Consider the following 19,758-nt stretch of genomic DNA (forward strand, 5'->3'; position numbering starts at 1 on the left):
CCATCACAATTACCTTGCTGGAATAAAAACGAACAGATTTCCTGCACTGTTTTCATTGAGTCTTTAAATTGATCCTCTTCGGATACTCCCTTGAAACGCAAATTGCATCTTCTTGTTCGATTTTCTAAATCTTCCATCAAGATTTCCATTTCTATTTTCGACTGATGCTCTGTTTTAAGGGCCGCACAGAGGTCCCGTACTTCCTCCGATATCGCCTCCGTCTTCTCCTCAGCCTCTGTGAGTCTGTTGCCAATCTCTCGCATTTCTTCATGGAGTTCAGCTACTGCTGTGTGAATACTGCGTCTTGTCGCCACCATTTCCGTCTTTAGCACCTTAAACCACCGAACAAAATCCTGTTTGCTTATCTCGGTGTCGCTTCCTATGGGCTCCTCGGGGTCTGGGTCCAACTCAGAATTGTCAACAGCCATTTTGGCTCCTCGTGTCGCCGCCCGAAGACCCACTCCCTTGCCCTTGCTCAGAGCTTCCGACGCATATTTAAACTTTGCAAGCATTTTCCTAGCCGCCATGCCTTCAGTAATCAATTTCACTTCGTTTGGGGAGGAAACGCCAAATTTAGCGAGGGTAGAGTCTTAATTTCGCTCTAGAATGATCAGAGCTCCGCGATTAAGCAGCCATCTCCCTGAGCTGACGTCACTTCCTCCTCCACCATTCCAATTCTCATCAGAACCCGGCCAGAAGGACCATCCAGGTACCACCCACAGCCCCAGTCGCACTCCCTGTCGTAGGTGTGGCCATTTTCCTCCGACCCTCAAACTAGGACCTCCGTTCAGACTGGCCTGTTAAACTGCAGATTCCTCCGCTCCAAAACTACACTTATTTGAGACCTAATAACTTCCTTCAGGTTAGACATTCTCTGTCTCACAGAATTGTGAACTCAAAGTGGTGAGGAAAATGACTTGTTTGATTGGCTTCCTGATGGTTATGACGTGTTTTCTCTTGCAAGATCCTCAAAAATGGTGGTAGCTTAGCTATCCATTATCAAATTTCAACTAGTGGAACATACCGCCAAATTTTCCTACCCTGAAGCTCTCAGTTAGTTTGTACTCCTAGCCCTAGGGAGAAGAAGGGATAGTAGATGGCATGGATGGGCAGACTGGATAGGCCATTTGGTCTTCGTGTGTCTTCATTTTTCTATATTTTTATATTACGAATTACCAATAGTAGATCTGCAATTTCATTTTTTGGCATATGCAGCACAGTCCATAAATGGTTCCAAGGATTTCTGAAATCAAGATCCTACAGAGTGAAAACGAAGGGATCCTTATCCCCACCTTGCTTACCAGACTGTGGAGTCCCACAGGGCTTTCCACTACCACACATATTGTTTAATGTAATGATGTCACCACTGGGAAACAAATTAGAGACAGCAGGATTCATAACATTCATATATGCTGATGATGTCACCATATACATATCCTTTAAGAAGAACATCCGAGACATCTTACTTAATGACAAATATGAAGCAAGAGACTACCTTAGACTTAATTTCCCTATAAGTTAAAAGGTGATCTACACAACAGTTCACTCTGCAGACTTCTCATACCTAGGGACCAAATGGTGGAACTCCTTACTGTCCAAAATAAGAAGCATACAAGGAGTACACCAGATTCCGCAAAGTTTTAAAATCTTTCCTCTTCAATCAGTTCCTCACAAAGAACAATCCCTTTTCAATCTATTAAACTGTATTATGCAATAGTTATATATCCTGATCCTCTCAATGTTTTTCAAATGTAGAATCTCCAAAGATTTCTTGTACACCTATAATTATTTAAAATAATTTTTATTGTAACATGACAGCAAGAGAACAGTTGCACATATTTGCAGGTCACACCTTTTGCACCTTCTGACCCCCGCTTTCCAAACTGAGAGATCCAAGAGTAACTACAAACATTTTCTCCCTTAAACCCCCCCCTTCCCCTCCCTCCCCCCACCCCTGTGCTGCACGGAAGCCTGACCGTCCTTCAATGGAATATCTGATTTCTAGCAACAGGCTGCAGCGTAGAACCAAAGCACTCCCAACATTGGTGAAAACATGTGCCTGCGAACGAGGAGGCCTCTGAAAAGTTCTGAGCCTCCATAACCAGCAAAGAAGTCATTTGTGTCCGTCAAGACGAAAAGGTAGGGGGGTCGAGGGCTCCCTTCAGTGTTGCAAAATAGTCTTTTTTGCCATCAGCACCAGTCTCCGGAAAAAGTCTAAGAGGCCCGGGAGTGTGGGTGTCAGTAACTGATAATCTTCAAACATAATCTGGGAGCCCTTGTGGAGAGTGCATCCCCAGAGTGCCTCAGACTCACGCAACACTTTTGCCCAAAAGCCCTGTATTCTGGGACACATCCAAAACATATGACCTAGCGAGGATGGGGTACCCAGGCACCGTGGGCACTCTTCTGAGTTTGCAAATCCTGCCTTGTGTGATCGTCGCAGTGAGATGTAGAGCCTCAAAAGAAATTTGTACTGTAATTCCCATAGCTGGGCATTGCAGGTGGTTCTAGATATCTGGTGCAAGCAGGTTTGGATGTGCTGGCTGACAGTTGTGTTGACAAGTCCAAGTTCCAATTCCTAGCCAGCCGTGCATAATCCAACTCTGATGAAGATTCCTGCAGATACTTGTGATGAAAGGCTAAAGGCACCAAGTTCTGAGAGTTCAGTGTGAGTGCTTTACTCAGTGTCTCCTATAATTATTGTATAATTGAGTTCTTCAACTAGACTACTATTTTATTACGCATTATTTCCTCAAATGTACCCTTAACTGTTTACTGTAAGCCACACTGATCTTAAACATATTTGGGATGATGTGGGATATAAATGTCACAAATAAATAAATAAATAAATAAAATAAATAAATACATACATATTTGAGCACTTTCAGCACCCTGGGGTGATTTGTCACTCTTTAATTTGTCAATTTGGCTTATTACATCTTCCAAGTTCATCGAGATTTCTTTTAGATCCTCCATATCATCACCCTTAAATATCATTCTGGTACAGGTAACTCCCTTATATCTTCCTCAGTAAAGACCAAAGCAACAAATTCATTTAGGCAGGAAGGGGGGGATATAAAAGAGATACTTAAATATTTCCAAGGTATAAGTTCACAGGAGGTGGGACTCATTTAATGGAAAGTAAACTCAGGAATGAAAGGTAATAAAGTGATGTTGTGCTGTTTCATGTTTACTTCCTGAATTTCTTTGCTTCTATGTATCTCTAACCTCTGACTGGCACACGCTCTTGCATGTTGGCTTCTCCACACAGCCTGCCAGCCCAAAGCTCCACCCCATCATCAAGTGACTTCCCCCAGCCTAGAAAACAGCTTCCTGCTGCAGTACGATGCCACTGGCAAGCAAAGGAGCTTGCTCCCTTGGGTGTCCCTTTGTGGCATTCCATGTGCAGCCTCCTGTACAGTCTTCAGTCATAATCTTCCCCCTTATTGTCTGAAATCTCTTCTGTGCTTTCAAGCACAATATTCTGTGCAGTCTTTGGCTATTTGGCAACCCTAACACAATCTACTTGCTTTCCTCTCTACATTTTAGTATGACTTCCTGTGCAACTTTCTCAATGTTCTCTCTCCCCAGGCCTACATTCTTTTTAAATATAGTTTTCAGTGGAGCTCTCTGGGTGTTCTTTCTCAGTGCACTTTCAGAATGTGCATGTTTAATGACAGTATTAGAGGTGTGTTTGAAAACTATGCTCATATATTTCAGTTTCAAATATCTGCATGCTTAGTAGGCATGACACTAATGTGTGTCCTTTATACCATTTAATACTGTGTACGTGTACATGCATCCTTTTAGCTGCATGACAAGTTGGTATTCAGATATTATATGCCTGGACACGTAAAGGGCAATTCTGTAAACTGAGTGCTAATATTTATGTGACCATTGGCCATATAAAGGTTTAGAATACTAGCATTTATTGTTGATTGCTTAATGAGAACTTACAGTAGTGATACCTAAGGCAGAATAGCAAGGAAGTTTAGAGGCTAAATGAAAAATACATGTGTACATATGCCAGTATGCTGCCTAAACACTATTCTGTAAATATGCAATTATCCTGCACAGCGTGTATTTCCTAAGGGATGGAACATGGACGGGGCACCCACTTACAGGCGTAACTTACATTCTTTAAGTTACGTGCATCCCTGCTGCATTTAGGTGCCCACATTTATGTCAGCTCTATGGCTGCTCTAAGTGCAGGTGCCTAAATGTTAAGATGCACTGATACCAGGTTATGCTAGTATTTACTTATTTTATTTTTTATTTATTAAGATTTATTTACTGCTTTTTTTGAAGGAATTCACTCAAGATAGTGTACAGTAAGAATAAATCAAACATGAGAACTAGACAATTACAGCAGTAAAAATATTCAAACAACAATACAAAGTATGGCATAGTATAATACTTATATTGTCAACACAATATGTAATAGAACATTTTAATTGACAGTTTAGGGTATAAGCAAAGTATTCTATAATGAAACCTAGGTGCTGAGGTTCCATTACAGAATGGACTCCTACAGCACTGTCTCAGGACACCTAAGTGGAAGTGCTGAGCTATAGAATGTGTATGAAAATCAGCTGCGTTTTAGTAGGCTGAAAAGTATAAGAATATATTGCCTGAGAGCCACCCTATTGACAATGTAGATACCAGCTTTTACCAGAGAAATCTTCAGAGCACAGCACTCAAATTAACCTGAATGCACTTTAAAGAAAATAGTGTTTACTAACCAGGTAAGTACCTGGACTGCTTCAGGTAATGCTGCCTGGCTGTGGAAGTCTGAGAAGCTGCTGTGTCCTGCGAAGAGAAAGATGTGTGGATGGGTACAGCGTTGCCAAGAGCCACGTTCTCTGTCCGTTTCAGGTCCAAGATACTTTCAAATCTAAATAGAGGCAAAGAGATGACAACACTTCGACTAATAGATTGTTGAGTCTCTTCTGCTGGTGGGGCATAGCATGTTGAGGAAGTTAGACCTCTCAAGCTTCTGGGGAGGGCAGGGTGCACAGTGACCACTAGCAAACAATCAAAGAACAGTTCTGAGGCACAGCGCTGCATACGTCTAGTAGCACTTTAGAAATGATAAGTAATAGTAGTAGTAGTTTTGACTGAATGTGTCTTGCATTCTTAACTATAGGCAATTACTGTAGTAGTTGTCCTTACAGAAGAGATGAGACATGGGAAAAAGTGCAAAATACAGGCTATTGTACATGCTGGATCTCTCATTAGAGGAGATAGAGAAGAGGTTGAACACATATTTCAAAAAGAAGAAGAAAAAAATATTAATCCCACCTTATCTGGGATAATACTACAGAAACAATTACTCTTACCTACAAAGAGCCTCATCGCTTTGCCTTTTCTTCTCATTTTTCAGATCAATGCTGCCAACTAAGGAGCCAAAATCAATGTCTGCCATATCATCCCAATCATCAGAACCTCTCAGTGCTTTGACAATGTGTCCCCATCTTCTCCTATTCTTTGGTTTCATCTTACTGCTTTCCATCCCAGTTGCTATTTTCTGTGGGTAAAAATAAATCCAATGTTTATATTTTAAACTTATTTATTGCATATAAAGGGAAAAAAACAACAACTCAAAAACCATGATGTGTTCATATAACAGTGAAGGTATACATAATAGATAACAGTCCGTCAATCCTGTTCTCAAAACTCCCTTCCCTCCCTCCCTCCCTCCCTCCCGTATCCCCCCTTCCTATGGCTCCACCCCATCTACCTTCTAATCTAACATACATTGATCAAGTTACATATTCAACAAATTACTACGAGCTTTAGAGGACAGAGTTAGCCAAAAAGGCTCCCAGATGTTCTGGAACTGCTTTCCCCGCGCATCTTCCAATGTGGAAACACATTGTCTTTCAAGGTGCATCTGGTACAACATCAATGACCACCACCTTTGAAGGGTCGGTCTACTAGGTTCCAGCCAACACTGTAATATAGCTACCAAATCAGAGGAGAGGATTCTGTATAATTGTACAATCCCAGTAAGTTTGAGTCGTTTGCAATATTTCTTTCCAACAGTCTTGTACCAAAGGACAATGTCAGAACATATGGGCGAGCGTTGCTGTGCTGGATCCACATTTCCTACACGTAGGTGTGGATGTGAGAGTCGCCTGAAAAGCCCTTTGTGGCGAAATGTACAAACGTAAGGCAAATTTATAGAGCATTTCACGTTGGTCCATAAATAACACTTTCTTATGGATGTTTAATATGTATTGTTCCAGCAGAGTCTCTGATAAGGTGCAATTCAAGTCCATTGATCAGCGCCCCACCAATCCAGCGTAGTCTATATTAGGTGTAGAGTCTTTTAAGTACTGGTGGTGGAAGGCCAATGGAATTCGTTGCTGTGCTCCAAGTGAGTAGGTTACCCCCAAAGTCTCAACAACATCCTCTGTGAGGCCTGTCCATTTGAATGAGGAGACACAGTGCCGTAACTGTAGGTAAGAAAATAATGTCCAACTGGAATATCATATTCAGTTTTCAAGATCTCAAAAGATTTCATATGTCCCTCTTCATCAAACATGTGTGTTAGATAGTGTATACCTTTATGAGCCCAGTATGTGAACACTGGGAGAACCACGGGAGGCCAGTGTCTGGCGCATGCGCTGAAGAGTTGTGCATTAAGCACAGCTCTTCAGCACATGCTCAGGACGCCAGAGAGGGGAGGAGGAGGAAGAGCTGCTGGTTGCCGGTAAACGCAGCTGAAGGGGAATCTGGCCCTTTTAAAAGTTAGCTGGCTTCTGCATTGAGGTGGGAGAGGAAGGAATTCATGCCCTGGTTGAAGAAGAAGAAGAAGGGTTACCTTCAAAAGCTAATCAAAACTGTATTGTTAGTCCAATAAAAAAGGTATCATTTTCTTTTCTTTTCTTTTGTATGTTTTGATTTATTTCTATTTATTACATTTAAAAATCGACTAACACGGCTACCACACCATTTTACACCTTGGTTGCAAAGCAACGACTACCGGCCAAAGTAGCAGATGCTAGGGCTACATGTATCTGGGCACAGGAACGCATTCACGCATGGAGCTTTCATCACTGTAGCAGTGCGAGTGCGATTTGAAGGGGTTTTCGCTGCCGCCACTTCATTTCCTCTTGGCACAGCTGCCAGCAGCACCAATCTCCCTATTCCTCCCCTGCTTGGCACAACCTTAATGCCAGCTCCGAGCAGGCATAGGGTTTGCCGCAGGAGCAGGGCCCTTGTTTGGCACGCTGCCTGCTGAGCATTGGAGAGGAATACTGGAGGCCCTCTTTTGTATGCATTTGCATGCTCATTGTGCTCAAAACCGGCAAACTTGCTGTTTCACTCACTTGTTGGCTCTAAGCATTCGGTGGGAGCAAATGCGGACACTACTTGGGTGCTAATGGCCTCTAGAGCTCGCACTTGCTTCTGAGCATCGGGGCCTGCCACTCAAGTACATGGCTTTCTAATGCAAGTGTATTGCAAAATTGTACCACCCTGATGCACTAAGCAAATGGCAAGCCAATTATTGCAGCATTAAACGTGTGCACTGCCAGAATGAAAAAGTGCACACTGCTGCAGAAATATGCGGCTGTATATCACTTTATTATCATATGCTACGAGTGAGAGTGCTGTGCAGCTCAAAGGGGAGGGGAAGACATAAGAACATAAAAGTAGCCATACTGGGTCAGACCAGTGGTCCATCTAGCCCATTATCCTGTTTTCCAAACAGTGGCCAAGCCAGGTCACAAGTACCTGGCAGAAACCCAAATCGTGGCAACATTCCATACTACAAATCCCAGGGCAAGAAGCTGCTTCCTATGTCTGCCTCAATAGCAGACTATGGACTTTTCTTCCAGGAATTTGTACAAACCTTTTTTAAACGCAGATATGCTAACCGCTGTTACCACCTCCTCCGGCAAAGAGTTCCAGAGCTTAATTATTCATTGAGTGAAAAAATGTTTTAACAGTATTTCCACGTAACTTCCTCGAGTGTCCCCTAGTCTTTGTATTTCGATTTACTTCTACTCATTCTACACCACTCAGGATTTTGTAGACCTCAATCATATCTCCCCTCATCCGTCTCATTTCCAAGCTGAAGAGCCCTAACCTCTTTAGCCTTTCCTCATACGAGAGGAGTTCCATCCCCTTTATCAGTTTGGTCGCTCTTCTTTGAACCTTTTTTGAGATATGGTGACCAGAACTGAACACAGTACTCAAGGTGTGGACGCACCATGGTGCGATACAAAGGCATTATAGTATTTTCAGTCTTATTCACCATCCCTTTCTTAATAATTCCTATCATCCTATTTGCTTTTTTGGCCACTGTCGCACACCGAGTAGAAGATTTCAGCGTATTATCTACAACGACACCCAGATCTTTTTTTTGAGTGCTGACCCCCAAGGTGGACCCTAGCATCAGGTAACTATGATTTGGATTATCCTTTGGCCAGATTGTCTTTTCATAACCACCAATGGAGACTCTCGCAACCAGAGTCCTGAGCGGTAACCTGATCTGCAGAGAGTCTCTGTCTGTGGAGACCAGCGGGACAAGAGAAAATGCTGAAGTGGTCTCATATGCGCTCTGGCCCAAGGAACTACATCTATCGCCACTACCACAGAACCCAGGACCTGAAGATATCCCCTCGCATACGGGATTATGGCCCAGAGGAGAGAACAAATCTGACCTTGAAGCTTGAGGATCCTGCACTGTGGAAGACACACACGCCCCTGAAGAGTATCAAAGGACACCACTAAATAGTCCAGAGACTGAGTTGGCAACAAACAGCACTTGAGAGGATTTATCACCCAACCTAACTGAAGAAATTGGACCACCCGGGCAGCAATTTGAAGATTCTCCTGATACAAATTTGCTCTGATCAACCATTCAGCCACGTAAGGATGTACTAAGATGCCTTCCTTTCTGAAAGCCGCCGCCACTACCACCATAACCTTTGTGAAAGTGCGAGGAGCAGCTGCGAGGCCGAAAGGTAGAGCGCAAAACTGATGTTTTCCTAAAACTGCAAAGTGAAGGTATGGCCAAGATGAATCAGAATGTAAAGATATGCCTCCATTAAATCCACAGTCGTTAAGAACTCTCCTTACTGAATCACGACCATAACAGAGGGAAGGGTTTCCATACGAAAGGTGGAGACTTTCAGCGCCTGATTGACTGCTTTGAGATCCAAAATGGGACGAAAGGAACCTTTTTTCTTCAGGACAACAAAATAAATGGAGTACCGATCTATGACTACTTCCGAGGATGGTACTGGACAAATGGCCTGCAAGTCACAAAGTCTGCCCAGAGTGTATCTGACCACTCCCGCTTTGAGACGAGAACGACAAGGAGACTCCAGGAATACATCTGGAAGTTGCCGTGCAAACTCAAAGAGCACCCTTCACAAATAACCTCTAGAGCCCACTGATATGAGATAATCTGGGCCCACCTCCAATAAAACTGTGTCAAGCGAGCTACCACAGGAATTAGAGGCTGAGCCCAGAGACCTTCATTGTGAAGGACTCACGGGGGATTGGATGATTCCATATCTCTGCCTCCTCGCCGAGTGCCATGAAAGGACTGAAATCGTTGGAGATACCTGGACTTCAGACCACCAGCTGCTCTACCCACTCTAAACCGACAAAAACCTTGTCCACGTCCCCTGCCAAAAAGAAAACCTTGTCTTACCAATCTTGGACGGTCTTCAGGAAGTTGAAGGACTTTAGTCTCACCCAAACTTTTAACCAACTTGTCCAGATCCTCACCAAAAAGGAAATTGCCCCTAAAGGGACATTTACAGAGCTTAGATTTAGAGGCCACATCAGCTAAAGGGAGTGGCGAGCAGCCACCCCTAACACCACAGACTTTGAAGAAGCCCGAAGCAAATCATAAATGGTATCGGCCAAAAAAGCAGACCCCCATCTCAATGTTAGCTACTTCGGCGGCTATCAAGGCCAAATCATCTGAAGAACAATCCAAAACCTGTTCAGACCAGCAAAAAAATGCCCTGGAAACCAGAGACCCACAGACACAGCTTGGACAGCTAGAGCCAAAACATCAAAACTGTTCATCAGAAGGGTTTCCATACGGCAGGTCTGAAGATCCTTAAGAGCTGTGCTCCCATCCATGGGCACCGTACTTTTCTTAGTAACAGCCGAGCCCACAGCATCAACCACCAGAGGTTTAAGAAGAGATTTATCTTGATCTGGCACTGTATAGAGACGGACCAAAGAACTAGAAAGCCTAAATGAAGCATCAGGAATATCCCACTGAGCTTGGATGATATCTCTGATGTACTGATGCATAGAAAACGTCTTCCCTGACCTCCTAATATCCTTCACCAGAGGATCTACTCTACGCCCCTCTACCATCTGAGGCTCTTCCTCAAAATGTAAGGTAGAAAAAACTAAAGAAATAAGCTCCTGAAGATCCTCCTTATGAAAAATCCTCACCACAGAAGGATCCTCACCTGGGAGCAATTCCTCATCAACAAGACCATTACCTAAAGGATCTTCTGAAACGTCTGCATTTCCTACCAGAACATCACCTCCAAAGAGAAGAATATCTGGGTCAGCATCCAAACCTTCTTCATTCTCCACCTCTCAGGAAACTCGAGGTCTCTTAGCCAAAGAAAGGGACTTGCCTGACAGACTAGGAGCATGCTCTGTGGAGAAACCCAACTTTTGTAAAAGAAAGGCCTGATACATGGTCAGAACGCATTCTGGAGGGAATCCCCCCAGGGAGGCCTCCCTGCTCTGGAATGGACACTGAAGCTGCCTCCAGCAGCTGCCTAGAATCTGACCCACAGCTCACAGGCCACTCCAACGAAACCGTAAAATGGTGGCGGTTCCCACCACATCAGGAGTCGATGCCTTGCACACACTCTCTTCAAGCAGATGAGAAACTGCCACTGCCGACAAAGATGTGTTCTCTGAGATAGAAGCTGCCGGCAGCTCCACCATGGTACCAAACTTCCAGGCCCCCGCTGCTGGCAGACTGCAGAGCGCTGGAGTTTCTCTGTCATACGTCTTTTTTTTTTTTTTTTTTAAAGCTAACCCTGCTAAAACAAACAGGGAAGACAGCCACGAACTGCACCTTAAAAGAAATAAAACATTTACTGTGCAGGTGAAGAAAAAGGGGAACTGTTTCACTTGTTCTTTTTCTGGTTTTCTTTTAAACAACGTGGCTGTCTCTCCCTGGCCTTCCAGACACCCTTCCCATGAAGGGGCGAGACTAGTGCAGCTCCTCAGGACTGAAAGAGCAGCCTGTACCAAGAATAATGGGAGGAAGATAGGGCAGTGACCAGCCACCCGAGTGTGACATCCCTGAGGCTATTGGAGAACCCCTGCAGGCCTCTGCTTGCCAAAAAGTTACGCCAGCGCACAGAGAAGTAAAGGAAAAAGAACTCCAACTGTAATAATTTTTTTTTTTTTTTTAAACCACAGAAAAAGCAAGAAAAGAAAGGTAAGAATAAGGAGACTGAAGGGCTCACCACCTACCACCTGCTGGAGACTGAGAATACTGAATCTTGCTCTAGCTGTTCAGGGCTCTTACTGGCTCTCACAAGAGTCAGAATTCTCAGTCTCCACCTGCTAGAAGGCGTGCACAACCCATTAGACATTCTTTGGGCCGGTTCAGAGGGACACTAAGGAAATAAATATTAGAAAAGAGTACTGAACACTGATTTTTGGGAGGTTTTTCTGACCGATGATTACTTTTTCAACTGAGAGCTATAAAGAACATTGATTTTTCGAGTTAACAATTGCAGTTTGATGAGGTCTTTTCCTCCTATTTTTGTATTTTCTATAGATGAAAAAAATATATATCTTAAAAAATAGTTGTTTGTAGGACTTTTCAAAAATTTGTTTCACATTCACTTTTTTGCTGTTAATATTTCTTCCCACAAGCATTATTTCATGTTTTTCAAATTTAACACTAACCAATTTTTGTTCATCCACATTAGAATAGCATCCATACAATGCTGAAATTTCAAATGTCCAGTCACAAAGCTATCATCCATGGGAAAAAAAACAGCACATCATTGGCATATATTTGAAACTCGACATTCAAAAATCGTAATATATCACATACTGGCCTCGTATACAGATATAAGAGCAAGGCAGAAAGGGCAGAACCCTGAGGGATTCCCATTTCTAACAAATGAACGGATGAAAACAACATCGTTCCATCTTGCTACCATCCCATGATTTTGTAGATAGGAGACAAGTCATTCAAAGACTTTACTCCTGAAGCCTAACTTTCAAAGGCATTCCAACAAAATCTCATGACTCATCATATCAAAAGCAGAACAAACATCCAGGGGCAAAATTTTTTTAAATTATTATTCATCCCTTTTCTGATCACATCAAGTGTAGAAAACAAGAGTGATTAAGTTATGTTATTCCTAATTAAACCTTTTAACCTCCTAATTGACTGAAAGGCCTACAAATCAAAATTAGGCCTGGAGTGGATGGAAGGAATTCAAGTCTAAACAGTTCTTCACTGATGCTACTGTAAACTTTAAAACAGCACTTTTAAAAGCTAGCTTATATAACTGTAACTGTAAGAGAGACTTAAAAAGCTAAAATAAAACTATTGCCTAAACTGTTTTTGCTAAATAAGCAGAGTAACTTAAAATAAGGACACTAAGGTTGCCTATTAAACTCTAAGTCTACCGTTTTCCAAGTTTAAAAACAATTTCCTAATAGATAAAATACTCACCAATGGAGTTTTCTTCCTCTCTAGAAGTCTTCTCATGGCACCTTCACAAAGTGCCTGATGTGACTCTGGACACCTTGTTGGGTAGACTGGATGAACAGTACAAGTCTTTATCTGCTGACAATTACTATGATACAATGGTTTGACTGTGACTATTTCCCCTCTTGCACTGTTCTATTTGGATCTTAATTCTGGGAAATAATTCATTTACACTGTCAAATTATTTCTGGAATTTTTTGTAGTGTGTTTATTGTTTATTTTTTTGTTTGGTCTTTTTCTTCCATTTTGATTGGAACTGAAACTGGTGATTGAGCTTTTGACTGCCTTTTGAAGGAGTTAAGTCTTCAATGGTGAGATAGATGAGGTCTCTCTTGTTCCTTTCTTTACTGTAGTGCTTGCTTTTTTTGTATTTTGTTCTATTTCTCAAACTTAGTTTTTGAGCAGAATTTTTCTAGGATTATGGTTTTCATCTCTGTTGCCATCTTTTTGTTTGATTGGTAATTTTATAAAGACATTTTCCCAAGTATATGGCCACATGCCCATGTAAATTATCTCTTATAAAATACCAACAGGCATAAAAGCGTCAGGACATGGTGGTGTGCACTTTGCTGGCAGGTAAGTACAAGAGCACAGTTTGGGTGGAGAATGGGTGAATTTCACAAATATGTACATAGATCATAAAATATACTGATCTAGATGTGTACAAGAATAATCTACAATAGGTATGGACAGTTACACGTGCTAAGAACATGTATAACAATTCACACTTGCAAAATTAGGCATAATTTCTGCTGCTTACACTAGTATTTTAAAAAGACCATAAACAGCACCAAAGTAGGTGCCTACTTATCTTGTTTAATAATGGCACCTTGTTATAACATTACCTGGTTGATCCTGCCAGTAGCATATGCTTGTCTCAAAGATTAAGCCATGAATGTGTAAGTACACAAGTCCGGGGTGAATGAGTTATGAAGAGTGAATGAGTCTAAGGCAAGTACTGTATTTATATTGTAGGTAAATAAAGGTATATATTTGATATATATATAAAATATAATTTTCTGGAGAACATTTGTCAATGATCATAACATTACCCTCCACAAGTGGAACAAGCAGATCAAGTTAAGAGGTTATGAACAGCACATCCTGCTTAAGTTTATATGTACAGTGGTGGAAATAAGTATTTGATCCCTTGCTGATTTTGTAAGTTTGCCCACTGACAAAGACATGAGCAGCCCATAATTGAAGGGTAGGTTATTGGTAACAGTGAGAGATAGCACATCACAAATTAAATCCGGAAAATCACATTGTGGAAAGTATATGAATTTATTTGCATTCTGCAGAGGGAAATAAGTATTTGATCCCCCACCAACCAGTAAGAGATCTGGCCCCTACAGACCAGGTAGATGCTCCAAATCAACTCGTTACCTGCATGACAGACAGCTGTCGGCAATGGTCACCTGTATGAAAGACACCTGTCCACAGACTCAGTGAATCAGTCAGACTCTAACCTCTACAAAATGGCCAAGAGCAAGGAGCTGTCTAAGGATGTCAGGGACAAGATCATACACCTGCACAAGGCTGGAATGGGCTACAAAACCATCAGTAAGACGCTGGGCGAGAAGGAGACAACTGTTGGTGCCATAGTAAGAAAATGGAAGAAGTACAAAATGACTGTCAATCGACAAAGATCTGGGGCTCCACGCAAAATCTCACCTCGTGGGGTATCCTTGATCATGTTGGAATGTAATTGTATTTTACATGCATTGCCTGTCACCTATTATTTCTCTGTGATTACTCTGTGACCTCTGATGTGAATTACTTAGAGAGGTCACACTGCTATGCAACTTCCTGTGGGGGATAGACACAGCAGATGCAGCACATGCAGCACATGGAGCACATGGAGCTCATGTTCTCTCCTAACCTGAGAGGATCTATGGTGGTGTGAGCATCCATTACCATCTAAGCATATGGAAGGAGCTGATAATACAAATGTATAGTAATATGTATATATAAGCCTGTCTGATTATAATCTAACTACAAACTGTGAGTAAACAGATGTTTTGTTACTTCAACTTTAAAGTGACTCAGCAGTGAATTATTCTGGGGTGAATGAGAGAGAGATGAAGAAAGAAATTAACATTTCTAAAGCTGAAGCTGTGTGTACTAAAATCTGCTAATTATTTACTACAAATAATCCAACAAAAGGGTTATGGGCCCAGGGTCAGGAATTGAAAAAGAAGAGAAATATTACCAGGCAGAAAAAAAGGCCACATTTTTCTCTTAAGTTTTAAAGGAAAGATTCAGTCTGTCTCTCTCTCCCCCCACACAGCAGACAGAAGGCTAAGAAAATGGCTGAGGGAAGAAATTCACCATTGTTCTATTCTCTCAAGGTGCCTAAATTAACTGAGTTTAATTATCAGCAGTGGGAACTAAGATTCATATGTCTCCTTCGAGCAAAAGGATTAAATATATGCTTAGACCAAGACAGAACAGCTGAAAATATGGCTGAATGGGACAATGCAAACTATTATGTGAAGTGCATGCTTTTGGAAGCTCTCTCAGAGAAACAAGCCATATTAGTGGAGGGAAAAGATACACCAAAGGACATTTTATATAAACTGAGAACTATGTATGCAACTACATATGCAAAGCAGCAACCAATTTGGTTAGCAGAGTTGAATGAAACCAAATTAAGGGATAAAAGTAAATGTAATGATCACATTACGCATCTTATGTCTTCATTTCAAAAGTTAGAACTTTCTGGAATTCCCATGTGTGATGCATTGAAAAGAGCATTTCTTTTTACCTCACTATCAAAGAAGTTTGATGTTTTTAGGTCTGTAAATGAGGCCATTGAAGGGCAATCTTTTGAACAGGCAACATCAAAACTAAGGCAGGAATGCATAATAAATGATTCTGAGGAGATGTGTTCTCAAAGCAAGTCAGAGAGAAATGAAACAAATTTCTTGGCAAAGAACAGAGGAAGGCGGAGCTATGGGAAAACTCCACCCAAGGGCAAGCTGATTTGCTACTCATGTGGAAAGGAGGGACATGTATCTAAATGGTGTAAGGAAACACAAAACACTCCCTCTAGCTCACCTAAGCCAATGGAACTAAAGAATTTTCAAACCAGGAAATGTATGAAGGACAAAGATAAACACAAGGGCTTTCTAATGGCAGAAAAATCTTTGACTATGGTAAATAATAATTCAAATGAAAGTACTTGGATTTTGGATTCGGGGAGCACATGCCATTTAACCAATTGTAAGGATTTCTTTCAGGAAATGTGTCCAGAGGAAGGTATTCTTAAAACTGCAAACGCAGGGACTGCTAAGATCCAAGCAAAAGGTATTGGATTCTTAAAATGCAAAGTGTCTAATGAAGTTAAAGAAATTCCTGTAAGTGATGTCTTGTATATTCCCCAAGCAGTTTGCAATATGCTTAGTGTATCTACATTAGATAAGAAGGGATTTGTGATTCATTTTGAAAACAGTAAGTGCACAATCTCTAAAAATGATGAAGTGTATGCTGAAGCTTTTATGCATAATGATGTTTATAAGCTGAACATTTCAGGTGAAGCCTCACATATGGCGCAAGTAAGGAAGAATGATGGTAAATGTAGTCTGGAAATCTGGCACCGCCGCCTGGGACATCGTGATTCTAAGGTGATCCAGGATCTTTACAGTAAGCAACTGGCCACAGGCATTCAGATAAGTGCAGATGCTGGTAATATGGAGAAATGCATAGACTGTGTTACTCAAAAAGGTGTGAGACCCTCATTTCCTGCATACACAGGAAATAGGAGTAATAAAGTACTGGACTTAATACACAGTGACTTATGTGGACCGTTTAATATCCCATCATTGGGAAATAACAGATTTGTGCTAATATTCTTGGATGATTTCTCTAGATACTGTGTGGCCTATTTGCTGAAAGAAAAAAGTCAAGTCACAGACATGCTGAAGAAATACGTAGCCATGGTGAGCAATAAATTTGAAAGAAAACCAAAGGTTCTTCAGACCGACAATGGTGGTGAGTTCACTTCACAAAGCATGCGCACATTTCTAGAACAAGAAGGCATTCAACATATCACAACAGTAGCTTATACACCAGAGCAAAATTCTGTTGCAGAGAGAAAATTTAGGTCACTTGTGGAAATGACCAGATGTATGCTGTCAGATAGCAATCTCCCTAAAAGACTATGGGGGGAAGCCATTCTCACAGCAGTGTACCTACAAAACAGAATGCCAACTAAAGGCGCTGAGCGCACACCACATGAGACATGGCATGGTAGGAAGCCAAACCTGTCACACATAAGAACATTTGGAAGTACAGCATATGCTCATGTACCAAAGCAAAGAAGGCATAAGCTGGATTCCACAACAGAAAGGGGCATTTTAGTTGGCTATGCTCCAGGACACAAAGGATATAGAATTTTGAATCTGAAAACTGGCATTGTTGGCATAAGACATGTTACATATTTTGATGAAAACAAAAGGGTTGATAAAGGCTGGATTATCCCAGATGAGCCTTATCATCCAGAATATGAAACTAGAACCATAATAGACATGCCAGTGTATATAAATGCCATACCAAGGCAGATGTCTGAAAGCAACTCATCTGTATCTAACGAGGAACAGGCAGAGGAAACAGACACAGAAAGGATCATTGAAGAAGACAGTACAGTTGGAGAAGGGGAATCAATTGGAGAAGAACTCTCAGATTTAGAGGATGCGGAAAGGTCAGACCAACCTGTTGTCAGACGCTCATCCAGGGAAAACAAAGGTGTTCCACCCCCAAGACTGTCTTACCTAACAAAGTCAGCAGAAGCTCAAGAGCCCTTAACATGGGATGAGATTGAGAAAATGCCAGCAGAAGAAGCTGCTGAATGGCATAAAGCTGCACAAGAAGAAATTGATGCATTGGATAAAAATAATACTTGGATTCTTACAAAATTACCTCCTGGCAAGAAAGCTATAGGATGCAAATGGGTATTCAAGTTAAAAAGGAATGCACAAGGAAAAGTGGAAAGGTATAAAGCAAGATTAGTGGCAAAGGGATATCTTCAAAATATGGAGAAGATTTTGATGAAGTGTTTGCACCTGTAGTGAAACACACGACAATAAGAACACTTCTGAGCATTGCAGTCTCAAAAGGCATGCAAGTCAACCACATTGATGTGAAAACAGCGTTTCTTCATGGAGAAATAACTGAAGACTTGTACATGGAACAACCAACAGGTTTCATAAATACAAAACAAAGACAGCTAGTGTGTAAATTAAACAAAGGTCTTTATGGATTAAAGCAAAGTGCAAAATGTTGGAATGATAAATTGCATGAAATATTGACAAATTTAGGATTTAAGCAAGGTGAAGCAGATAAATGCTTGTACACTAGGTGCACAAATGGACAATATGCATACATTTTAGCTTTTGTTGATGATCTGCTCATTGCAAGCAAAAGTGAGCAAGAGTACAAGGACATTGTAAAGTGTTTAAACCTCAATGTTGAGATAAAAGAACTTGGAAATGTGTCATACTATCTTGGTATAGAAATTGAGAAACAAAATGATGGTTCTTATCTTCTAAGCCAGAAGCAGAAAATAAATGAGCTTATTGAAAGTTTAGGTATGCAAGATGCCCAAGTTGTAAGCACTCCCATGATCACTGATTTTCTGAAGGATGAAACAGTAAGAGAACCTTTACCAGATAACATCCAATATAGATCAGCCATAGGTAAGCTTTTATATCTAGCTACCACATACAGGGCTGATATAGCAAATGCAGTAGGAATTTTGAGCAGAAGGGTCAGCTCACCTACCAAATCAGATTGGACTGCAGTTAAAAGGATGGTAAGGTATTTAAAGGGTACCATTGATTGTAAATTAAAGATTTCAGCCAATAGTAATCCAAAACTAATATGTTACTGTGATTCAGATTGGGCAGGGGATCATTCTGATTATAAATCCACAAGTGGATATGTGTTTATGTATGGAAATGTACAAATTTCATGGGCCAGTCATAAACAAAGTATTGTGAGTTTGTCTTCTACAGAAGCTGAATACGTGGCCGTATCGGAAGCGTGCAGAGAACTGATGTGGATTGAAAAACTTTTGCTGGATTTCGGAATAGCTGAAAAGAGACCAATCCAGATAATGGAAGATAATCAGAGCTGCATCCGACTGTCACAGAATGACAAGGTTCAGTCACGCACCAAGCACATCGCAACGAAATACCACAACGTGCGAGAGTTGGCGAAAGAAGGGGTCATCAGTCTACACTATTGTCACACCAGTGAGATGACAGCTGACATCATGACCAAACCGTTACCCAGAGAACATTTTGTGAATCTGCGTATAAAGCTTGGACTTTGTATGAATAAATAATTGCATGACAGTTATGCATGAGAAGGGGTTTGTTGGAATGTAATTGTATTTTACATGCATTGCCTGTCACCTATTATTTCTCTGTGATTACTCTGTGACCTCTGATGTGAATTACTTAGAGAGGTCACACTGCTATGCAACTTCCTGTGGGGGATAGACACAGCAGATGCAGCACATGCAGCACATGGAGCTCATGTTCTCTCCTAACCTGAGAGGATCTATGGTGGTGTGAGCATCCATTACCATCTAAGCATATGGAAGGAGCTGATAATACAAATGTATAGTAATATGTATATATAAGCCTGTCTGATTATAATCTAACTACAAACTGTGAGTAAACAGATGTTTTGTTACTTCAACTTTAAAGTGACTCAGCAGTGAATTATTCTGGGGTGAATGAGAGAGAGATGAAGAAAGAAATTAACATTTCTAAAGCTGAAGCTGTGTGTACTAAAATCTGCTAATTATTTACTACAAATAATCCAACAGATCATGAGGAAGGTTAGAAATCAGCCTACAACTACAAGGGGGGAACTTGTCAATGATCTCAAGGCAGCTGGGACCACTGTCACCACGAAAACCATTGGTAACACATTACGACATAACGGATTGCAATCCTGCAGTGCCCGCAAGGTCCCCCTGCTCCGGAAGGCACATGTGACGGCCCGTCTGA

At 41.4% G+C, this 19,758-nt stretch overlaps 1 protein-coding gene across 4 annotated transcripts in view; it reads right to left on the bottom strand.

Moving 5' to 3' along the window:
* ICK (intestinal cell kinase) overlaps positions 1-19,758 on the bottom strand; it is a 233,865-nt gene that overhangs the window by 81,328 nt on the left and 132,779 nt on the right. For 3 of the 4 annotated variants that reach the window (XM_030198957.1, XM_030198958.1, XM_030198959.1), the window contains 2 exons: positions 5,340-5,527; positions 4,743-4,894 (listed from right to left, as the gene is read on the bottom strand). In XM_030198957.1, coding sequence (XP_030054817.1) covers positions 4,743-4,894; positions 5,340-5,527 — 340 coding nt within the window. The remainder of the gene's footprint in view (positions 1-4,742; positions 4,895-5,339; positions 5,528-19,758) is intronic. The other variant, XM_030198960.1, reaches the window with a different exon arrangement.

The sequence above is a fragment of the Microcaecilia unicolor genome, chromosome 3 (assembly GCF_901765095.1).
Source record: "Microcaecilia unicolor chromosome 3, aMicUni1.1, whole genome shotgun sequence".
In the NCBI taxonomy this organism is placed as follows: domain Eukaryota; kingdom Metazoa; phylum Chordata; class Amphibia; order Gymnophiona; family Siphonopidae; genus Microcaecilia; species Microcaecilia unicolor.